Genomic DNA, 24,585 nt, shown 5'->3' on the forward strand with positions numbered 1-24,585 from the left:
TTGTAGAGCTACAATTTTTCTTCTAGCTGAAGCAATTCCCAGGAAACTGGACTGTGAGATCCAGGGCTCACTACCTTTTACAGTGACCTTTTAGTGGAAAAAAATCAGTAGATGTATCTAATTTACTACTTCTAAAATCTCTTATTTAACTTGTGATTACTTGGGCAATCACAGTAGCACACATTAGTCTTGAAAAGCTTAGCTTTAAAAGGGTATTTTCACCATTAAATTATACTAGATCTGCTTAGTAAATATCTTGTTTTTATGCTTTCCTGGAAAACCTTACTTGAGCATCCAAATTCTACAACTAAGAATTACTTAGGGAGTAATGAGTTTTATTTAGATACTGAGTAACAATCATTTTAGCATTTTAACATCTGCATCTGCATCTAATGTTAGGTAAAATGAAAAAACAGACTAAAGTCTTCTTCCCTTCCTACATATGAGCTAGATGGTAGAGTTAGGATTGTGGCTAGGAAATAACCTCCTACCTCTCACATATAGAATCTGAACTGTGCCTATGCTGATTAGAAGCTTGTCAGGCAGGTCCCTCCAAATGGGATCTAAATTTACAAACTTGAATGGCAACAGTAGCCCAATATAGAGAAAAAGGTGTTTTTGAAAACAAAAAAGCATGACTTGCCAAATATTTTCATTATTATTAATGAAAAGACATCAAAAGAAAAAATTGTAGTTTCAACTGGAAAGCCCTGTGGCTCAAAGGTCAGCCAGAGTAAACAAGAACTCCTATAAAAAGCCACTTACATTCACTTTATACAAGATTTATTTATGAGGGATCCTTCCAGGAAAGAGTCTGACTGAGACTAAAGACTGTTTGGCCAGGATGTCCTGACTGGGCAACATTCAGAACACGTGACCAGTGCGTGATCCTAGAAGCCATTCACAAGGTCTTTGCTCTGGGTTGCCTTGGCCTTTGCTTCCCTTCCTCCTACCCCATGACGTTTGCCAAATGGATCCCCCTGATTATCTGATTACTCGGGTGACCATTTGGAAAACATGAGAAAAAATGAGTGTAGTGTGGATTTTTCCTTCTTGGTGAGAGTATAAAGCTCCAGTATCTTTAATTCTGGCTCTTTTTCAGTCATTCAGCAAGTCTTCACTGCAGTCAGCTACGTACCTAGCACTATTTGAGTATTTTGTTGCATAGTAGCCTAAGAGTGAGACTTAAGCATGTCTTTGCTACATGATTTCATAGGCTCCTTCACAGATCCCCCTGAAACCTCGTCTTTATGGCCCCTTCCAATAGAGACCCTGAGTTGAGATTCCTTTATAGTCCCCTAGAGGGCACCCAAACCATCATGTTGCCTTCTGGGATTCTGTTTTCTTCCTTTTAGTCAGCTCCCAAAACATTAATTCACATTATCAATACTAGATTTATTAAGTAGAAAGGAACTTCTTAACAGTTCAGTTTAGATGTGTTTTTGTTTACATATGATCCAACAGTGTGATCCAGGATGGACACTAATTTCTTTGATTTTTAATCACCCAGGGTTCCCATAATCCTTATTTTTCCATTACAGTATGATGAAATTACATTGAATGCAGCCAAACGTTGCTACTTACCATCTACCTCATCATTAAAAGCATCTTCTCAATAAATAGTTAATATCCTCAAAGAAACATTTTCCACCGTTAATGTTTCTAAGTTTTGGTACTAATTTATTTTTATCTATATTCCTTTCTCTAGTGTTTTTTTCTGTATATAGTCCTTGTTTGTGAATGATTACCACATCTGGGGACTTATCTCTCTGACTGTCCAGACTATGGAAATGACCCATCTTTTTGCCTCTACTCTTTTACTACAGATCCCAGCTGCCTTCTGTCTCCCTCCCCTGTGCCATCCCTGTTCCTCCATCCCCACACCAACAAAAAGTCCTAGGCATCGGGTGACTCCATCAGCTCTTACACAGATATCGGAGAGAAGCCTCTGACCCCTGCCTCTGTGTCCACAGAGCAGGAAAGAGAGATAGATGTATGGGACTGAGCAATCTTCCTAAGGCCAGAGTGGGAAGGATTATTCTATAGAGATTAGTATGGCCCTGGAAAGCTACATCAATTTTTATTTGAAGCCTTATTGTGGTTAAATATTCTCCTATGGGCTGTGAGGTATCAAGCTTCCATTTATATCATCCCATATCTATAGGAAAATGTGTTTGTATACTGGCAGATGCCTTTTTTTTTTTTTTTTTTTTTTTTTTTTGCTGTACGCGGGCCTCTCACTGCTGTGGCCTCTCCCGTTGCGGAGCACAGGCTCCGGACACACAGGCTCCGCGGCCATGGCTCGCGGGCCCAGCCGCTCCGCGGCATGTGGGATCTTCCGGGATCGGGGCACGAACCCGTGTCCCCTGCATCGGCAGGCGGACTCTCAACCACTGCGCCACCAGGGAAGCCCTGGCAGATGCCTTTTAACTTTTTGGTTTGCCCTTTATGATTTAACCGTGAAAGATGACATCTTATAAATAAAATTCTGAAATATTAAACTTTATGATAAAATTCAAGCATAAACGAGCAGAACTTTCATTAGAGTACAATACTTTTGGAATTATGCCCTACAAGAGGCCTCCAAACATGATCTGTTATCCATGTCTGCCTCTAGGAAAGCTGTGTTTAATTGAAAGCAAATTAATGGACAGATTTCTACTAGGACCTACCCAGCTTAGGGATTAACCAGGATACTTATTTCAGAATAGTTCCTTCACTGGTATTCATGTTTGCCATTGATATATCATCATTTAGTCACTTCAACTATATTCAGAGCATCCTCATTTTATAGCACAGGAAACAGACCTTTAGCAGCCAAGTGACTTTACCAAGGAAGAACAGCATCAAGGGATGAGAGCATCCTGATGTCAGTGTGTTTCTTTTTTCTTTATTTTTTTTTAGCTGGAACCCACAGAATAAAATTCATCTTACATTGGGATTTAGTACATATCTACCATATCTGAAATCACAAAACAATACTTATCCTTATGACCTTTGTTGTATTATAATATTTTCTAATCTGTTCTATTTCTTTCTTTAATTTATGTGGTCCAGACCCACCAAACTGATTTCATGACCAATGATAGGTGTGACCTGCAGTTTGAATAACAGTGATATAAATGAATTTCTACTTTTATTCCTCATTATAGTCATGGAGAAAGGGGGTGAGCAGCTTGATTTAGAAGGCTGTAAAGTTTGTTTACCAGTATAAGGCAGTCCCTTTCCCTTAGAAGTGTTCTGGAAAGTAACCTCAGGTGGCAGGAACATGAAAATGCAAGATAGTCTTAAAATATATTTATGTTATCTGCAGGAACTGGGCTCAAACCGAGCCCCTAGTTGTATGTGTATACATAGATAAATCTTACAGTCGAAGACTGCTCTTTGTGATCTGGCATGGCCCTTGTCCCTAGAAGATATTCAGTGAATATTTGCTGCCTGAATGAATGACAGTGGCACCTTCTGATTTATTTGTAATTCTGGGTTTCTTTAATAGGATGTAGAATGTAGAGGGAAAATGAGAAAACTGTCTTGTTTCTGTTAAGGGTTATGTTGGCATTTGTCAAAAAGTACTTTAATTTCAGCCTGTCTTCATGGATTGATCCTAACTTCAACGTAATACTTAAAAGTCATAACCTGAGTCTTAATCCTAACCTCAGGTCGTTTTTCTGGGACTAACTTTCTTCATATGAATTTTAGTGCTTTGGAGTTAAAATCATTAGTTCCCAGATTGTTGGAAGTCACGATTCTTTGGGGAAACACCAGGAAATACTGACTTATTTGTCCCCTCTGTATGAACTGGGAATAGTTTGACTTGCTAAAAATATGACTGTTACAGAAAGAGAGGTCTCTACTTCCATAGCATATTTTTCTGTTACATTTGTCAAATGTTTATAATTATATTGCCTATCAGTCAATATTAGTGGGCAGCAAAAGTTTATCTGCAAATTGGAAGGTGACTGCCATGGTTTGATTTTAGCAACAGAGCACCTTTGTACAGTGTGTCAGAGAAACCTGGATCAGGTCTGGGTAACCACCAAAACTCTTTCTAGGCCTAGACACTGTTCTTTGTCCAGAGATCCCTCTCTTTTGCCACATGCCATTTTTCTTTTTCATTTTTTCCTCTTAAAATATCCCTCCCTCTTCTGCAGGAATGACATTTTTGTGTTCCTGCTAAGTACACGAGCTGGAGGACTGGGTATCAATCTGACTGCGGCAGATACAGTAAGTAACAAGAGCACAAAAATACACTGGATATGCGGTTTTTCTACTATAAATATGTTGTTCGGTTGGCCTTATCCTTTATTATGTGTCACAGACTTTTTATTTCTTTGTCTCTTGTTGTGTTAAAAGACAATAGTGGCACTTTGCCTGGTACTGAAACATTTTAGCTTTCCTTTTGGGCTTTTCTCTCCATTCTCTTATTCTAAGTTTCTTACACATTCATTCAACACATATTTAGTAAATGCCCCCTATATGTCTGATAGTGTCTTAAACACTTGGAATATGTCAGTGAATAAACAAACTGGAAAAAAAACCCAGTCAACTAACCAGATGTGTTTGTTTTAGGAGCTATAACTGAAAAAATCAAAAAGTTGTTTTATTACTCTTATGCATTTATTCCATCATAGGAAAAACTCATATTTTTGTATCCCGAACTTATAAACATGGTTGGAGAGCAATGAAATTGGTGATTTAAAAAATAAAATAAAAAGACATCCCATCAAATTGTCTATCCTTTTATGCCCAATCTTCTTGGAGGAATACTTCAGCATCTGAAAGGGAGAAGAAAAGATCATTCCTTTTGTATCTCAGATTTATTCCCAGGTTACAAATATATTTAAAAACAATATCAGTAACCCTGAGACATAAAAATGCATAAATGGGAAATTGTTTTGTAGAAGGCATGATTCTGCAAATGTCATTTAATGTGATCGTTGTGGTACCTCTCTGTGAAATACAGAGCATCAGAATCCCCACAAATATGAGGAGGATGCAAACTCTGGAGGGTCATGGAGAAATGAATGAAGTACAAAGGTGAAGAAGCTTGAATAAATTCACAACAGTAGAGCTGGAACTAGATCCCATGTTTCCCAGGTTCCACTTCTAGGCTGTGTTCATTCTTTCTCTTTGTTAACTGCTACACTGTAGAACTGCCTGCCTTCAAGAATGAAAAACAGATTCTGTAACATCACCAAGTAGAATATCAACTATAGGACTCAGCTGTACCTTCCTCGGCATCTAAACCACTTCAGCCAATTAACTGTGCTGGGACAGGGTTCCAGGGCCTGGGGACTGCTGGAGGCATAACTGGGTAGATTCTGTATCTTATGTGCACATCATCAGCCTCAGTCATCTTAAGAGAAGGCAGTCATTGGTGGTAGTGTTGTTCTTGTGGGTTCTCTGATGAGGTAGCTCACTTGGTGTCATATCAGCAACGTTTCTCTTTTGCTCCTTGGTTTTCTGCTCTAGTTTTCAAGCATACTGTCCCAGTTAGTCATACTCTTTTTTTTTTCTTTTTTTTTGATGAATTATTTTGGTTGTCAGTTTGTGGGTGATAGAGGGCAGATTCCATAGTTTTGGGGTTTCTTCAAATTAGAGAAATGAGACCTGGGTTTGAATCCCAGCTCTGCTGTTCACTATGTGAAAGTGAAACAGTTGCTTGACTGCTCTAAACCATCGTTTCCTCCTCAATAAAATGAATATCGGGACCTCCGTGGTGGCACAGTGGTTAAGAATCTGCCTGCCAATGCAGGGGACACGGGTTCAAGCCCTGGTCCAGGAGGATCCCACATGCCGTGGAGCAACTAGGCCCATGAGCCATGGATGCTGAGCCTGCGCGTCCAGAGCCTGTGCTCCACAACGGGAGAGGCCACAACAGTGAGAGGCCCGCATACCGCAAAAAAAAAGAATATAATAATCCTTCCTTCTCTCATGGTTGTGAAATGTTACCTAGAAACATGTGACCCCAGTGCCTGCACATTAATAGCCCTCAAGGATCCTGTGACCCTTGTAGCCCCAAATGAGAGAGCCAGGTCCAGGACTTCATTATTTATACTGGGCCCCAAATACCCCTCCTTTCCCCTAGGCCTTGTCTGCCTGGCTCTGTGCTCAGCTCTGCTGCTATGGGAAAGCTGGGGATGGGAGTCCAGGAAAGGCTCTGGATTCCCAGGGCGGGTGAAAACAAATTCACACATGATGTGGATTGAAGGGCCAGAGTTGGGGATTGGGAGCCTCAGAGGAGGAAGAGAGCCGATTGGGGAGGAAATACTCCAGAGCCTTGCACTGGTTCAGCCCTGCTGTGTCCTGGAGGCATGGCTGGAAGAGGGGTGGAAACTCTTAGGGGCTTCCCAGGGGGCAGTAGCTTCTTCTCTGGCACCTTTGTTCCCCTCCAGGGTTGGTTGATATTCCTCTCCTGTGTCTCTGCACAGCCCCCAGGAACTGGGCCTGAGTTTATCTCTGTGTCTCCTGCTTCCCCTCCTCTCCACCCCCGACCCCAGGAAGCCTTTGTCTCAACATTCCCAACCACAGTTATCCTTAGAGAGGCCCAGGTACCTGTGTGAGAACGCCAGGCAGGTGGTGATCAAGCTAGGACGTGAACCCAGGAGTGAAGACTGGTAGTCCTGCCACACCAGGGTGCTTCCCTCATACCAAGAGGTGACCGATGGGGAAAGTTGGGCACAGATTGGAGGACGAGTTATTTGGTTCCTGGAGGGGTCTTGAGACACTGTTTAGCATGTGGGTGGTCTCAGTCATTACATTTATCTAGTCTGGAAGTCCCCACGGCACCCCCCTCCACATCCCAAGCTTTGCTCCAGCTGAGTGAAGCCAATGCATATTTTTTGTTTTGTTTTGTTTTTTTGGCTGCGTTGGGTCTTCGTTGATGCGTGTGGGCTTTCCCTGGTTGCGGCGAGCACGGGCTACTCTTCATTGTGGTGCGCCGACTTCTCATTGCGGTGGCTTCTCTTGTTGCAGGGCACGGGCTCTAGGTGTGCAGGCTTCAGTAGTTGCAGTGCGCGGGCTCAGTAATTGTGGCTTGCGGGTTCTAGAGCTCAGGCTCAGTAGTTGTGACACACGGTCTTAGTTGCTCTGCGGCATGTGGAATCTTCCTGGACCAAAGATCGAACCCGTGTCCCCTGCATTGGCAGGCAGATTCTTAACCACTGTGCCACCAGGGAAGTCCCGCCAATGCATATTTGAAATAGAGGGAGGAGCACGTAGGAACTGACCCAGACACAGATTCACTTCAGCAAAGTGAAAGTTCTCTCCCAGGTTATAGGGGACTCTCTGACAGCTGCCTAGGAGTTGGCAGCAGTGGGCCCAGTTAGTCTTACTCTTAATGGGAGTACAAGATTCATCACTTTCTGCTAGCTGATCTTTTGGACTCCAGTCTCAGTCCCTAGCCCCATACCTCCTCTGTTAGTTTTTATACCCTTCTTTATTAACCATGCTACTCCCTGGCTTAAAACTCTTTAGGGAGTCTCTGTCATCTACAAGATAAAGTATAAGCTCTTTTACACATACAAGGCCCTTCATTTTGTGGCCTTTATCTCCCTTTCCAGCCTAATTGCCAGTCTATTACTCCTTCCAAAATTTATGTTCCAGAGGCAGGGAGAGGTTGGGGGCCTAGCGTGGAAGAATGGTGAAAAGAAGGGGCTTTCAACAGTTGCCTACAAGGCACTGGGAGAGTGAGAACCTGCCCAGTGTGGCGCCAGGGCATGGGCCGCCTCTGCCCATGTCTAGGGGAGGTACTGCTCTCTCTCGGGGTCAGTGGATTTCCCGGCAATGCAACCATAATTTTGAGGGGGGACTCGGAGATCTTCATTGCCACTCGCCGCCTCACCAGGCACCAGATTCCAACCCACCCCCCTTTCTCCATATGATGAAGTCCATCACCTCCCACCTAGATCGGGTTTGGGTCCACTTGGCGTCTTGCCACCAGGTCCAGCCATCAGTGTGGGGGCAGTGGGTCAAAGATGGCGACACAGACTCTTGAGATCCGGAACGTCAGTAACCTGAGGAGGGGAAGGCTGGCGCACCCTCCCTACTTCCCACCATCTCCCTCTGTTCTCTCCCTCCTTTCCAGTCCCAAACCAGCTCACCGGGAGTTGAAGCCAGCCCTCCAACTGCGTGAGCGCGGGGCACGGGCTGGGGGTGGGGTGGGGGGCTGACTTCACAATGACTAGTAGGTTTGCTAAGGGTTGGGTCTGTTAGGCTCTAGGGATCTGGAGCGCCCTTTGGCGCTTGGCAGGTACAGGTGAAAGCTGTGTCCGGTGCTCTCTGAAGGGCCTGTGGCCTGTGACTTCCAGTGGATGGATGGATGGATGGATGGATGGATGGATGGATGGACGGATGGATGGGATGAAAGAAGTGTTCCCATATTGGGGTACAGGGAAATCATTCTGGCTCTGACATGATTTCTGTGCTAACTACAACAGCCTGTTTTGTGGCCTCAAACATACATTACACATGTGCTTTAATTGTTAAAGAAAAGCGTGCAGTGTCCAGAAACAAAGACGCCCTTTTTCAAGGAAAAAAACAAAAAATTTATGTTCTGGTAATAACAATTGACTTGTTTCCTGAACCCACCATACTGTATCATAATGTTACATTAACAGCTCCCTCATCATAGATCTTTGTCCTGGGCACTTTGTCTTCTTCCACCTGGTAAACTTCTGATTGTTTTTTTTGTTTTTTGTGGTTTTTTTGCGGTATGCGGGCCTCTCACTGTTGTGGCCTCTCCCGTTGCGGAGCACAGGCTCCAGATGCGCAGGCTCAGCGGCCATGGCTCACGGGCCCAGCCACTCCGCGGCATGTGGGATCTTCCCGGACCGGGGCACGAACCCGTGTCCCCTGCATCTGCAGGCGGACTCTAAACCACTGCGCCACCAGGGAAGCCTTTTCTGATTGTTTTTCAAAACCCAATTCAGGGTTAGGGGTTGCTGTTTTAAATGGGCTGGTAAAGCCTCTCTGATAAGGTGACATTTGAACCAAGATCTGAAGAAAGTGAGAAAAGCAAGCCAGTTATGCATTTGGCAGAAAAGAATAGCATTCCAGGGAAAGGAGATAAGTACAGAACAAAGCCCTGAGGTGAGAACATCCTTGGCATAATCAAGCAATGAAGCAAGCCCTTTGTAGGTGTAACAGAATGAATGAGGGCAGAGTGGTATAAAATGAGTGGCAGAAGCAGATTGTGTGGGGCTTAATAGGCCATGGTTAGGATTTTGAGGTGGGAGGCTACTGGAAGAACTTGAACAGAGGAAGAACTTTAGCTTGAGCTTAAATGTGTCCTTCTGGCTTCAGGGGGGTGGGGTGGAGAAGACTATAGGGAGAGAAGTAGAAGCAGGAAGTTCAGTTAGGAATTAGACACAAGACGATGGTGACTTGGACAAGGATTGAAGTAGTGGAGGTGATGAGAAATAATTGGAATCTGCACGTATTTTGAAGGCACAGCCAATGGGGTTTACTACTAGATTGGATGTGGATCATGTGGATCAAGGAGAACTCCAAGGTGTTCAACCTGAGCACCTGGAATGATGGAGATACCAACGACTGGTTAAGGGGAAGGTGTGGGGAGGAACAGGTTTGAGAGGGGAAATCAAGAGTTTGGTTTGGGGTTTGTTAAGTTCAAGACTCTTAACCAGGCATTAAGTGGCATTGTCACCCAGGTGGTAGAGTATGGAATTTAGGAGAAAGTTTGAGGCTCAAGATGTATTTTGGAATCATCAGGTCATAGATATAACATTTAAGGCCATGAAGCTGGATGAGGTCACCTGGGGAGGCCTAGCATTTGGTTCATTTGATTAAAATATCTTTCCCTTCTTCTCAGCCTGCCTATGTCAGGTTTGGCCTGTGGTTTCTTAAGGAATAGTTCACCTAGTCATTCATTTGAATGGCCAAAAAATAAGCAGGTTTGAGGGGGGCAAATCTGCATCATGCTTTTGGTTTTCACGGTTTGCCTTATGCAGGTAAGCTGCTCCTGCCAGTCAGAAAGAACCAAAGTAGGCCCCTAACCCCATAGCTAGAGGAGTAGAAGTAGGAATTCTCTTTATATCCTGGGGCATAGAGAGAGGCTCTGAATATTCTGAGTCCCCAATTCCAAAATAATTTACATTTAATTTTGATGGGAGGGCTAAGGGACTCATAAATTAGAACCTTCTGGAATACTCAGAAAAAATGAGACCACAGGATTGAAATGAGTGGGCTTCCCTGGTGGCGCAGTAGTTAAGAATCCGGCTGCCAATGCAAGAGACACGGGTTCGAGACCTGGTCCGGGAAGATCCCACATGCTGCGGAGCAACTAAGTCCGTGTGCCACAACTACTGAAGCCCGCACACCACAATTACTGAAGCCCGCGCACCACAACAAGAGAAGGTACCACAATGAGAAGCCTGTGCACCACAATAAAGAGTAGCCCCCGCTCACTGCAACTAGAGAAAGCCCACGCACAGCAACGAAGACCCAATGTAGCCAAAAATAAGTAAATAAAAGATGTAAATGAGTTGCTAGTAAAGCTTTGTGTGGAGTTAAGTTATACTCGCTGTGTGTGTATTATTAGCGAAACAATAAGCTTAATTGCTTGCCTGGCATTTTTCCTTTGTCCTGAGATTTGTTCAGCTTTGGAAGATCCCCAGAACCATTTATGGACAAGGAAGAGGTTAGCCTGCCTAAAATGTCAGGAAAAACTTAATGTTTTATGATTGAGAGTGCATTTATAAATGTGTATTTGTAAACATTGGGATTCTGTCTGGCTCACTCTATTAGTAAAAACATGATTTTAGCATGAAATTAATGGCAACTGCCCCTCACTGCCTGTGTTGTTCTTTGTGTATTCTTCTTGGAGTAGGGATCTCTTTGCATTTGACATTGTTTAGTGAGAAATTGTTAACAAACTGCACTGTTGGTTTTGTTTGTGTCAGATCTGTTTTAAATGTTTATGTGTAGAGAGATTGAAGAGCTTTTGTCCCTTAGTAACAGTGTGAGAAGTCTTATGTCCTGTGAGACAACATGGGGCAGCTTTCAGCCCTCCCAAGGGACTGAACTTCCACCCGTTCTCTTGGGGGAAAAAAGAGGGAGTTCCACCCTCCAAGTGTTGGCCAGCTTTTTCCAGTTGTTCCTCTAAATTTTCCTGTTTTCCATTTCACTCCCTCATCCCCTGAAACTCCCTCTCATTGACCTGTATAGCCAGGCGCCTCCACCCCATCTCAGCTCTCACCTTCTTCCCTTGCTTCCCCTCCCAATGCCCGCCCAGCTTGGTGTTTACAACTTCATAAAGGTGCTGACAAGTAATATATTTCCCCTTAGTCATTGTTGGGCCACACATTGTGGACTGACTAGCTTTAGTCTTTCCTAGTTAAGTCAGCTGTTGTAGTTCTTTGTTATTTTCTCTAGAATGTCTCACTGAGCTCCGTAAACAAAGATGTCATCTCTGTCCTATTCTAATGGACGTGGTCTCCCCTGACTCCCTCTCCCTGAGTTCATGTCATGGTTGATTCAGTGTTCATTTTATTGTCAAGTTATATAATAACCATACATCGAACTTGGTTTTTAGTTCTCTCTGTTCTTGTCTTAACCCACTAGCTTACACATATTTCATATTCTTTTTCCCTGGGTCTTTTTCTAAGTAGAATCTTTCTTTTTTTTTTTTTTAAACATCAATAACTTATTGGATAGGGTTAAGTAGAATCTTATTTTATTCTCTCTTTCTCCCCAGTTCCTCACCTCTTTTAATCCATTTGAATGATACATAGCCACTAAATTGGGGGAAGGGGGGACTTTAAAGTTAAATTGAAAGCCTGTCTCTTAGGCTTTAATCTTATTGTTTATGATCTCAAAAGAACCCAAGTTGAATCAGGTTTGGTTGCCACTGAGACTTCCAGGAAAAAAATTTAAATATGGAGGAAACACCTATGAAATGATTCATAATATAGGATTCCCCATTATGAATTCATGCTGAACCATTGCCTTAGGCTTGGACTACTAAGGTACTATCTTTGGGGTGTGACATCAACTCTCATTTTCCACATATGTAAGTCATGTTAGGTATGTTGGGCAAATAATGACCCTCCCCCCAGTCCAATTAGAGGTCTCATTTTCTTTTCTTTTTTTTTTTTTTTTTTTTTTTTTGCGGTATGCGGGCCTCTCACTGTTGTGGCCTCTCCCATTGCGGAGCACAGGCTCCGGACGCACAGGCTCAGCGGCCATGGCTTACGGGCCCAGCCGCTCCGCGGCATGTGGGATCTTCCCGGACCGGGGCACGAACCCGTGTCTCCTGCATCGGCAGGCGGACTCTCAACCACTGCGCCACCAGGGAAGCCCTTCTTTTTTTTTTTTAAAGATTAATTTTATTTTTGGCTGCATTGGTTCTTTGTTGCTGCGCAAAGGCTTTCTCTAGTTGTGGCAAGAGGGGGCTTCTCTTGTTGCAGAGCACAGGCTCTAGGTGCACAGGCTTCAGTAGTTGTGGCACATGGGCTTAGTAGTTGTGGCTTGCGGGCTCTAGAGCGCAGGCTCAGTAGGTGTGGCATACGGGCTTAGTTGCTCCACGGCATGTGGGATCTTCCCGGAATCCACTGCGCCACCAGGGAAGTCCGGAGGTCTCATTTTCATTAACTCTGTCTTCTCTTCCTTTGTCCTCCCTGAAAGTTTAAACTGAATTTTCTAAAATTTTGCATATCCTGTTGAAGCTCCAGAATATCCTGTGGCTAAACTCCTCTACAAGTGACAAACATTGTGTACTTCCAAATCCTAGATCTGTGGACACTGTGGATTAACAATAAGCTTTCATAATGATTTTCTTTCTTTGGCAGGCAGTTTGTAATTTTTTCCTCAAGGATTCTAACCTACACTATAAAAACTGAGGGATTATACCTCATATGAAAGCAAGACAAAAGGAGCGCCAGAAGAAAGAGCCAGTGGGGGTCCTTATTAGTGGAGGCAAGAGCATTGAAAATGCTGATGCCTTTTATCCATCTTTACCTGAAGTGAATTCTGAAGAAAATGGCAGAAGAATTGCTTCCATTTTTAAATAAGAAAATAAATTACTTAGGAATGATATTAAGCAAGGGAAAAAGCATCTAGAGGAACAGTGTCAAGAGAAATGAATCACTCTGCAGCCTACATTTTAAGGCTCTGTCTAGTTTTGATCACACCTTAGAGATTCTAGTATCAATTGACTAATATTTGTAGAATTCTACTTTGTACTGGTGGATGGTGTCTGTCCTCAAATAAGACTAGACAGGAAGATTTTTAAAATATGTAATACGCACGAAACAATTGGACACCTTTAGAAGGTAGCAGTTGAGTGGGAACTTAGACCAGGATAGGTGATGCAGCATTTTGCTAATAGTGCACGTTGCGGAAGGAGACTATTAGGATTGTGAATATAAGGTTTTTTTGAAAATTTAGTGAGATATGTATGCACATCTGTTTTAAGTGCTCAAAAGGTTTCAGCCAGTGTTACTTCTAATAGGAATTCATGAGGAATAGGAAAAGGAGACGTTGTTACAGGCAAGAGAAATCAGGGAGGTCTTCCTGAAAGTGGTGAAGCTTAAACTGAACCTTAACCAACAGAGAAGAGTTGAAGGATTGATTGTTAGTCAGAAAATCAGCTTAAGCAAGAAGTAGTACAAACAAACGTAATATAAGTGAGGGATACCGTAGAGACCTATCTGACAAAAGGGAAGGGGTGCTTTTATATTAGGAAAGAATAAAAATGAAGTTGTCTTAGTATAGCAGGACCTGATTATTGAGGGGAGTTTGGACTTGGTGTGTAACAGCATAATCGACAGAGAGATGGAGTGGTCTCCAGTGGTATCCAAAGTAGACTGAAGAAGAAAGAGACAGATCTCAGAAGCCTGCTGGTCTAGAAACTAGTGAGCCAGATGTAGGTGGTGAGGGCCTGGTCAAGGAGGACAGTGGACTGTAGAAAGGATAGGTTTGTTTCTGAAGAAGCACTGGCTGGATTTGGTGACTTGGTTGAATGTAGAGGAGGACGCATGAGAGATGAGGGTCATTTTGAACTGGCTTTCTTTTAGGAGGTCTACTGTATTGATAGTAGCCTCAGGGCTGAGGACCCAGGAGTCTGTTGGTTTTAGGATCACTGTGGGGCAGGGGAGGGGGGAGTACATTTTGTTGTTGTTTGTGTTTGCTGTTTAGCAAACTAGAAGTATCTTCCAGAGAACCCTTTAAACATTTCTTGCCTGGAATTCAAGAGACAGGAAATGGCCCTGTTAATGGGAACCTGAGAATGCCAGGAAAGCCATGTCTCTCTCTTACAAGGTAGGCCTAGGGTTAAAGAGAAGGCTTTCACATCCCTCACATCCCAGGTCCACTGCTTATTTAGGCGGTGTGATCTTGGATAAAATCTCTTATTCCTCTGTGTCTCAGTTTCCTCATCTATAAAAAGGGGTTTTTAAATAGCACCTAAATCATAGTGGTAGCGGGATTTAAGTGAGTTAATACACATAAAGCACCTAGTACAATGACTGGCAAATAGTAAGCCCTGAGTGTTAACTATTAATATTGTTGCCACTCCCTCTTTTTAAATGAAAACCCTGAAAAACTCTCAGAGTATGTCTCTTTTGCCCAGGGCAGATGAGGGAATGGCTTGGTTTTATGAGTAGATAGATACCTGTTCATCTTTATATCGTAGAAAAAAATCTGGCATCAGACTATTGAAATAGATGAGTGGCTGGGTTGCTGTCAGAATTCCTGGTGTTGCCCTGAGAGTGCCTCATCTTTGCTGTATTCTTGTCTTGCCTATGCAGGTGATTTTTTATGATAGCGATTGGAACCCCACTGTGGATCAGCAGGCCATGGACAGGGCCCACCGCTTGGGGCAGACAAAGCAGGTTACCGTGTACCGACTCATCTGTAAGGGCACCATTGAAGAACGCATTCTGCAGCGAGCCAAGGAGAAGAGTGAGGTAAGCAGAAGGCAAAGGAAGTATTGTGCTGGTAGAGAAAATAGTCCAGCCACATTGACTGGACTAAGACTAAGACTCTCTTGGCTTTCATTGGTCATGAAAGCACTAAAATTGCTCGTGAATAGAAAATAAAATGAGGTCCCGTACAAAAGCAGTCTACTGCCCTGGCCATTCCTTACTCCTTTTCTACCAGAATGGTGTCTCCAACCTACATTCAGCTGTTGTTCATGTGAAGAGGACCCCAAGTCGTGGCCTTCCTGTTTGACATGGTTTCACATTCAGGGGAAGAAGGAATGGCGTTTGCTCTCACCCTAGTACTCTCAGTGTGACCGGCCTCTGAGTTGTGTGACAAATTTGCTGGTTTCTAAAGAAATGATCATTTTGGGTTCTTTTCCTTCTTGATTCAGTATTATTGGACCTTATAGCTATCAATTAACAGTTGCAAGCAAAGAGGTTCTCATTGTCCTTTCTGTTGGACAAATGACCTGGATGAGCCAGTCACACGAATGAAAAAGAAGTAGGAAGTCCAGGGGCCTCACCAGAACAACAGATTAAGAAAGATGTTTCTTTCTTTCTGAATATTTGCCATAAGGGAATGGATGCCTGATGGTGGTGGTTTTTGATCTGCTTTGATATTCAGATTCAGCGGATGGTGATTTCTGGTGGAAACTTCAAACCGGATACCTTGAAACCCAAAGAGGTGGTTAGCCTTCTTCTAGACGATGAAGAATTGGAGAAAAAATGTATGTACTCTAGACCTCTTATTAACGCTCTCTCCTCCTTACAGAGAGGTTTCTTTAGCCCCACTCTTCTGGAAATGAAAGGCGCCCTTGACTGTGACAGGGGGAGGCAAAGCCAAAGACTATCTGGGGAGAAACATTTTTTTGGTTAATATTTTATATTAAAACCCAAAGAAGGATGTATTAATGGAGCAGAAGGAAAAATTCCTGTGTATTGTTAGAGTAATATGACTTCAAATAAATGTGTACCAGGAAGGCTATATCCCTTGACTCCTCAGCGGTAATGAATTTACTCTGTTCTATCCAGAGAAATGTTTTTATGGAAAAGTTGGAAAAGCACGCTGCTGTATGTAACATACAAACGCTTCTCCCAGTACTTCTGGCTTTTGAGAACAATGGGTTTCAGTTTCAGACTTACCTTGTAAACCTCTGAGGACTTCGACAGCATCACATCAGAAAATGTGATGAAGTGCCTTTCTTATGGGGCTCACATTTGCCACCGCCTTCTAAAAACCTTTCAGGACTCTGTGCAATGCAGAGATATTAAAAGGCTGAAAAGAAAAGGAAAAAGAATAAAAGGCAAGGAAAGGCCCATTACAGTGTCACTGAATCGTGGTTTGAACCCCCAAACTGTTAAGAATCCAAGGAACTCTGTTCGTTCTCCAAGTTAGAAAACCACCAGTTATCTGCCTTAGATGGATAGAAGTCATACCTTCAATCATAAATATAAAAGAATATGGCCACCTTAACTTCAGAGAATGAGGATTAGGATTGCCACAGGTACTTCATCAGATGTTTTTAAAATTTTCTTGACAGTGAGACTCCGACAAGAAGAGAAACGGCAGCAGGAGGAAACCAACCGAGTTAAAGAGCGCAAGCGGAAGCGGGAAAAATACGCAGAGAAGGTATGTCAAGTTTGGGGTGGTGGACAGGGACTGATGGGGGTGCGGAGTGGTCCTTACAGAAGAGGCTTCAGGGTACAGGCTTGTCGTCTTGGTTACTGGTTGGTGTCCAGCGCCATCTACGTGTGCTATACAGCAGTTCTGTCCTGACAGAGAATCAAGCAGGAGAAATGCAGCCTTGGTAGAACTGTACTCCCCACACAGACATAATTACATGTGTCTGTGGTTACATGTAATTATGGAAACCATTTGTTGGCACTGTTAAAAAGCATTAAGTCTAATAAATGTAAGATGGATGTTACATTATTAGATTCCGTAGAATCTTAGAAAGGACCTAGGAGGTCATTAGATCCAGTCCTTCTGCCATAGTTCTGCTAGTGCACCATTCAGTGTCATCTACTACTGGAAAAATAAATCGTTGGCCAGTCTGTTCATCTTTTTCTCCAAGTCATGCCAAGGATTTGAGTTGTTTTTATCTCCCTTCTGACATTTCCTACTTGAGCCCACCAGGCTAGCTGCAAAGTGAGATGTAGTTCCCCTACATTTCTCCCTGTCTTGCTATTTCTACCAAAGTATATCAGTAATCCTTACCCCTGATCTTTACTGATATGTAAATCAGAAATGAGGTCTCCAGGGCTTACTCTTGTTTCAGGAGTCAGCCCATTAGTTCTGACTAGGTTCCCAGACTTAACCATGGCTAAAGACTGTTGGTTTGAACAAATAAATAATTAATTAATTAATCTAAAAATAAATAAATAAAGGCTGTTGGTTTGAAACCATTTTATTACCTTCAGAAAGTGACTCCTAATTTCTTCTGGTGGGTTTGGCTTACCTTTGGGTTGTGCTGAACTTCAGACATTGCCATAGCTCTGGGCCCTCAAGTCAGACATTTGTCCATGTATCATTTCCTTGGACTGTTTGGTTTGTCTGAAGCATGTTGTCACATGTTAAAGCTGGTTGTGTTTTAAGTGGAGGTCCACTTCTTCCTCTTACGCAAGCTTGTATAGGGCCTTGTGTCCCTTTGGCTGTATGGCCCTGATGGTCAGCAGCCTAGGAGCCTGTCTATATTGTATGTTCATCTTCTGATAGCCACACCAGCTCAGTCCACACCCTCAATTGTACCTTCTGCTAAGCAGAACTATTGCTAGCCTGAAGGATGCCCTTGGTACTCACTATATTTACAGAGTTGAAAAAAAATCTTAGGAATGAAAGCTCACGTTCTTCCTAGTCTGGGCTGCTATTTCTACCCATGTTCTCAGGTTCTCTTTTATGACTCCACTTTCAAATCTCTAACCCATTGCTTACTACTATTCAGAAACAATATCAAAGAAGAAAGGGTGGTTTTCTTCAACAGGACATTGTAGGGTTTAGTGAGTTTGCATCAGGCGCCATCCCTACTCTGAATAAGAAGTTTCACATAAATACCCAGTGAATACTATAAACTACACAAAGACATACCGTATTAACCCTAATATAGGTCTAGATACAAATGCCGTTAGGTGCCGTGGATGGGTGTGATCCCCAGAATTTTCTAAGCACTTTCTGTGCTTCTACATCTCTCATCTGTGACAAAGCCCTACTGAACTTGGCTCTAGAACTGTTTAGTGTAGCTTAGTCACTCAATCCTTAAGCATAAGTTGAGGAAATAATGAAAAGCCACCTTAGTATTCCTTGTGTGTAATAAGAACCTTCATTCCCCTTATACATATTTAAAAAGAAGGCAGAGTGAAAACAGATGTACGGAAAATATACTAAGAGCATGGGCCCTCCCTCTTGTGGGGCTGCATCAGTTCAGCCCCTGAGAAGTGCTGCAGCTTGGCCATGCTGGAAGCTGACCATGCACCCCGCCCTGTGAGGATTAGGTTTGGCACAGCTCCAGTTCAGTGTGACTGGCCTTTCAACTCTGTATTATTGTGCCAGAATATGCATAAACTCTTACTAAGCCATCCCTTTCCTCCTTCCTTAGGATTTTTTCTTCCTTTAATAATATGCTAATTGAACAAAATGAAACTTAGAAGTTTACAAAGAGTCAAATTTCTGTCATCACTTTCTCCTCCAACCCCACTTTTCTCTTGGTGCCTGTCCTCATCCTTTTTCCATATTTCTTGATTTGTGTGTTCCCAGAAGAAAAAGGAAGATGAATTGGATGGGAAAAGGAGAAAGGAGGGTGTGAACCTAGTGATCCCATTTGTTCCTTCGGCTGATAACTCCAACCTCTCTGCAGACGGGGATGACTCCTTCATTAGTGTGGACTCAGCCATGCCCAGCCCTTTCAGTGAGGTGAGGCTCCTTTTAGATGCCTTCATCACAGCAGTGGGGACTGTGTCCTGACCTGGTAGCCTTTGCTTTTCCAGGAGTTCTCCTGCCTTGTAGAAGGGGTTACATATGGAATCCATGGGAAGAAAAGCAAGTGAGGACAGGCTGCCTTCTTTGGAGCCAAAGCAGGGGGTCTAACTCTCAGGAGTGAAGCCAGGCAGGAGAGGCAAATGGTGGCGAGACCTGAGAAGCACATCCTGATGTAGGCACGAGGGCCATGGGCTGCGGGCGCTAGGAGTGGGGGTGATCATGACCCTTTTGCCTCTAGATCTCCATCAGCAGTGAGCTGCACACCGGCTCTATTCCTCCCGATGAGAGCAGCAGTGACATGCTGGTCATTGTGGATGACCCAGCCTCCTCAGCCCCTCAGTCTCGAGCCACCAACTCTCCTGCTTCCATAACGGGCTCCGTGTCAGACACTGTGAACGGTAAGTGATGCTGCTGTCCTGTACAGCTTGGGTGAGGTCCTGATTCCTTCTTGGTTAATGCCGTTTTCTACTTTCTTTAAAGAAGAGTGGAGTGGAGCAAAAAGAATTTGTAGCCTCCTTCTTTCATTAGCCGATTCAAGTGCAAGGGAGAATGAGAAGGTTGAGGGAATGCAAAGTAAGAACTTCATAAAGATTTCAAATTTCTTTGTTTTCTAGCCGTTCCTGTCTTTCATATTTCACCCTTATTTTTGCCAGTTTTTAATTATAGTTAGCTTTTCCAGGCCTTTCCTCACTTTGTACTGTGGGGCCCAGTGTTGCTGCTATTTCTTGAGGACTTCTAAGTTTAAAACCTGGGAGTAGGGACTTCCCTGGTGGCGCAGTGGTTAAGAATCCGCCTGCCAGTGCAGGGACACGGGTTCGAGCCCTGGTCCGGGAAGATCCTGTATGCCACGGAGCAACTAAGCCCATGTGCCACAACTACCGAGCCTGCGTTCTGGAGCCCGCGAGCCACAACTACTGAGCCAGTGTGCAGCAACTACTGAAGCCTGCATGGCCTAGAGCCTGTGCTCCGCAACGAGAGAAGCCACCGTACTGAGTAGCCTGCGCACCACAACGAAGAGTAGTCCCCACTCGCTGCAACTAGAGAAAGCCTGCGCGCAGCAACGAAGACCCAACACAGCCAAAAATAAAACATAAATTAATTAATTAATTAAAGCAAACAAACAAACAAACAAAAAACCTTGGGAGTAAAAGTTGATTCTCCGAGGCAGGAAAACATTGGATTGTGCAGGTGAATCACAGGTGCACGTCTCTGGAGTTCATTTAGTAATGATCTAGTTGAAAGAAGAAATTCAGGAGTAATGGCACCACTCTTAGAGAATGAAAAGCAGCCTTGAGGTGTCAGGCTGTTGTAGCTATTTACAGTTCTTACTAATGCTGTGTGACGCTGTGTCCCAGCCATTAAAGTGAGGCGTAGACCTCCCTGGGAGTCCTGAAACAAACACCCTGAAAGCCATCTTCCCTGTCCAGGAGAAGATTCTGTTAACATATGAAGAAATAAACTTTTTTCCCTCTTGGCCCATTTGTTCCCATAGGAATTTCCATTCAGGAAATGCCAGCCGCAGGACGTGGTCATTCAGCCCGAAGCCGAGGCCGCCCCAAAGGTTCAGGAAGCACAGCCAAAGGAGCAGGGAAGGGCCGGAGCCGGAAATCCACCGCAGGCAGTGCTGCTGCAATGGCAGGAGCCAAAGCAGGGGCTGCCGCGGCCTCGGCAGCTGCCTATGCTGCATACGGGTACAACGTGTCTAAAGGTGCGGAGGCCCCAGGGGACTACGGGCTCCATTCTGGTCGGGGACAGTCTGGAGGGTCTACTGAGCATTCTGCCAGGTAGAACAAGTAGGACACCCCCAGGCCCAAAGCTCCTTCCCAAGCCCATGTTGGATTCTGCCTCAGCATTGAGTGGTCCTGACTCTCTCCTTGCCCTTGTGACTTGGCACAGTACTGCCTTCAAAGTGGAAGTAACTGTGAAAACAGAGAAAGCTGAATTTTAAACAGAATTTCTCCTGCTTTGAGAACTGATTATCCCCCCCCGCCGGACCCACATTTTAATAATTACATTTCAGTAGTCAAGGCTAGCATAGTTAACTTTTACCCAGCCTTGTGCTCCATCACCTTAGGGTTAAACACCTGCTGTAGGGAATTCCCTGGTGGTCCAGTGGTTAGGAGTCTGTGCTCTCACTGCCGAGGGCCCAGGTTCAATCCCTAGTTGGGGAACTAAGATCCCACAAGCCACGTGGCGCCAAAAAAAAAACAAAACAAAACCAAAAAAACAACACCTGCTGTGTGCATAGGAGTATAACACATGGACCCTGCACCTGAGTGTATAATGAAAATGAGAAGGGGAAGCTGGGCATAGAATTTGTTTAACAGCAGTACAAGGCAGTATGTGTGTACTGAATGAAGGAAGAGGGAAGGCCTTAATTCTGGTTGTAGATCAGAAGAAGGAGTAACCGTGGATTTGATGACAAAGTTGCCAGGCTAATTCAGAAGGAAAGAGAAGGATGGTGAAGGATTTAAACTGGCGACAGAGAGTTAACAGTGACCAAGGCACGTTGGGGGTCACCGAGCAGGTCAGTCAGGCTGCGGGAGTCAGGGTTGGAAAGACCTGCTGGGCAGGAGCTTACCCGGTGTGTGACCAGGGCCTCTGGGAAGTTTGAGAAGAGAAGTAGCTAGCTATTGTGACCATGAGCTGTGGAGGATAAGGGTAGGGGTGGAATGTAGGACACCTGAGAGCAGTGAGAAGGGCACCCTCACCATGCACAGACCTCTCTCCCCATTGGAAACGCGGGCTTAGGATTTAGGGTTGCTGCAGCAAGTACGGGCATCATTGGATAGAAAGTTCTCAGTAAGCGTTAGGCTACCTCCCCTTTCTCCTCCTGCAAGGATAGCGGCCTTCATTTATCTGTTCATTCAACAAATAGAAAGTATGATAACTTACCCCAGTGTTTCTTAACCTCTTGCCAGCTCATCACACCCTTGGAAAATAACAATCATGGCAGTGGTCAAGGCTGCCATGGCAGGATTTCACCCACGGATGGGGCAAAGCATGGCACTCATCATGCTTTCTCCCGGAGGCAACAGCGGGTAGAGTGTCACAAGAATAATTGACAGTGCTTGGTGACTGGGAACGGAAAACAAGGGAAAGGACTGATCTGGACATTACCCACAGCTCCACTGTGGATGAGAGGAGACACGAGTCTGCCTGCTGAGCACTTAGAATTGATTCTTAGGAATGTTCAAAAGAGTTGTTGCCCAGGAAGCCATCACTGGAGATGGGAGATTTGAACCAGGTCCTTAAAGTGGCAGGGCTTGGAGAGCAGGGGTAGCTGCCTCCAACACAAGGAGAACTGCATGAGTGTAGACACAGGATAGAGTGGGCAGCCTTGTGTCCTCTGGCCAGACTGGGGAGTAGAGGACATCTTCTGAAATTAAGAAGGAAGCAGCTGGGACTTCCCTGGTGGCGCAGTGGTTAAGAATCCGCCTGCCAATGCAGGGGACATGGGTTCGAGCCCTGGTCCGGGAAGATCCCACGTGCCGCGGAGCAACTAAGCCCGTGAGCCCCAGCTACCGAGCCTGTGCTCTAGAGCCTGCAAGCCACAACTACCTAGCCCACGTGCCACAACTACTGAAGCCCTCGCGGCTAGAGCCCGTGCTCCGCAACAAGAGAAGCCACCGCAGTGAGAAGCCCACGCACCACAAGAAAGTAGCCCCCGCTCGCCGCAACTAGAGAAAGCTGGCACATAGCAACGAAGACCCAATGCAGCCAAAAATTTAAAAATAAATAAATAATTTTTTAAAAAAATAAAGAGGGAAGCAACTAATCACAAGTGGTGTCCTAAGAAGGAAGAAGGAATGTGTAAGAAAATACATTAGTGCCTGTAAGTTACGGCTCATCCTGCAGCCTTGGCTTTCCCATGTTATATAATGTGTGCTCTGCCCTTGAGTGCCAAGGTGACATCTTACTCCTTGTTGATGCGGTAATGTGGAGAGCGCCGGGTAGGTATCATTTTTCTCTTACTGAAAAAACAGTTGACAGGAAGAGCAAGCAAATATGCTAAGAAGAGTGGCAGGGAGGGGGTTCCCGACGACCTCATCTCCAGACCAGACTCCAGCAATCGAAGTCAGGCACTGAGGCACTCAGACAGGACTGGTGCTTATGCTTGTCTTGCCTCTCTTTCCCTCCCCACAGGAATCTCCGCCAGCAGTCCTCTGCAGACATCCCTTGTTCGGCCTGCTGGCCTTGCTGACTTTGGACCTTCAAGCGCCTCTTCTCCCTTGAGCTCCCCTTTGAGCAAAGGAAATAGTGTTCCTGGGACTCCCAAGAGCCTCCACTTGACCAGCAGCCTAGCCCCAGACTCCCTGGTCCGGAAACAGGGCAAAGGCACCAACCCCTCTGGAGGACGGTAACCACCTGGCCCTCCAGCTTCCTTCAACCAAACCAGGGGCTAGAGTCCTGGCCTGCAGATGGTCTTGGATGGCTTGCCCAGTGCAGCATCTTTCATCCCAAGCCAGAGGGCAGCGATGACCAGCTGCAGCAAGGGAAGACAGGCAGGTGGTTGGCGTGAGCACTTTGATCACCTGTGTCTCAAGAGGAATGCTCTGGGGTTGCCTGTAGGAAGAAGGCCCGAGGACAGGGATCAGGCCCACAGCATCTCAAAGGAATTTATAGGCAAGTCTTAAACCTCATACTGGGGAAGGGCCTGACAGAGACCCTGTTTAGATGCTCAGGCACACAGTCTCCATCCCCATTCCACTCTTCGGCTCTGGCCATGTCCCTTGCAAAGGCTCTGCAAGTGCTGTGAAGAGCCTTCCACAGTGGAGACTTCTCTTAGGGCTGTGATTTCCTGTGGGGCTAGGAAGGGAGGAAATCATTATGTGACGTCCTCAGTCGTGGGCAACTCCCCACGTTTCCAAACCCCATTTGCCAGAGTGTCACGGTTGAGGAGAGCAGCAAATGCAGAAGAAGGTAGTGGTCTGTGAGGATGACAGAAGGCTAGAGGAAGCATGCCTGGAGGCAGTTGTTTTCCCAGCATTTCCTCCCCTGTCCTGCATGGTTCGCACCAGAGAACCTTCAGGTCCCACCAGCAACAGTAGCAGCAGCTCCCACTCCGGGACTCCCAGAAGCCAGTAAACAGACCAGGAGCACCTCAATCAGCAGGACATCCTCACTGCCCCTCTTGCAGGCTCCCCTTGCCCTTCCTGAATGCACAGTCTCCCCACCCTTGCCCTTCAGCCCCCTGCTTGGCTGTATGCACTGTCTGTATTGCACTGAGAAAGGAAGGGATGGCGGAGTGAGCTGGAGAGGATGGAGAGAGGGCAGGCTCAGCACCCACCCTCCCAGCCCGGCCCCACCAGCCTGAGCGTGCTTCCCTCTAAGAGAGGCAAAGGGGTGGTGTTGGCATGGGTGGTGTTTCTGCTTGCCCCCAGCCTGATGTCCCTGGTGGAGCAGGTGCTTCTGGGCGGGCCAGCCTCTAATTTGCACACCTGAAAATCGCGGAATTGAGTTTAGATAGATTGATTTTTAAAACTTTTTTTGGGGAGTAGGAGTGGTAGGGGAATCATTTAATTTAAATCATTAAGATTCCCCTGCCCAAACCCAGACTCCTGTGTACAGATGCTATTTAGAGGGAATCAGAAAAATGCCAAGCCTTTTTTCTCTTTGAATGTGCTGTCTATTTTTATAACTGAACTTGTACATATGTATAAAGAGAGACAC

The 24,585-nt window shown here is 45.0% G+C and overlaps 1 protein-coding gene across 1 annotated transcript in view; it reads left to right on the top strand.

Moving 5' to 3' along the window:
* The window catches only part of INO80 (INO80 complex ATPase subunit), a gene marked incomplete at its 3' end in the record, with an annotated part of 101,566 nt that extends 78,290 nt beyond the window's left edge, over window positions 1-23,276 (top strand). The window contains exons 28-35 of the mRNA XM_079699619.1: window positions 4,152-4,224; window positions 14,766-14,924; window positions 15,565-15,667; window positions 16,481-16,569; window positions 18,691-18,846; window positions 19,151-19,310; window positions 20,405-20,620; window positions 23,059-23,276. Of these exons, the coding sequence (XP_079555745.1) occupies window positions 4,152-4,224; window positions 14,766-14,924; window positions 15,565-15,667; window positions 16,481-16,569; window positions 18,691-18,846; window positions 19,151-19,310; window positions 20,405-20,620; window positions 23,059-23,276 (1,174 nt within the window). The remainder of the gene's footprint in view (window positions 1-4,151; window positions 4,225-14,765; window positions 14,925-15,564; window positions 15,668-16,480; window positions 16,570-18,690; window positions 18,847-19,150; window positions 19,311-20,404; window positions 20,621-23,058) is intronic.
* Between the last annotated feature and the right edge of the window lie 1,309 nt (window positions 23,277-24,585).

This window comes from Hyperoodon ampullatus (assembly GCF_949752795.1).
Source record: "Hyperoodon ampullatus genome assembly, chromosome: 3".
Lineage (NCBI taxonomy): Eukaryota > Metazoa > Chordata > Mammalia > Artiodactyla > Ziphiidae > Hyperoodon > Hyperoodon ampullatus.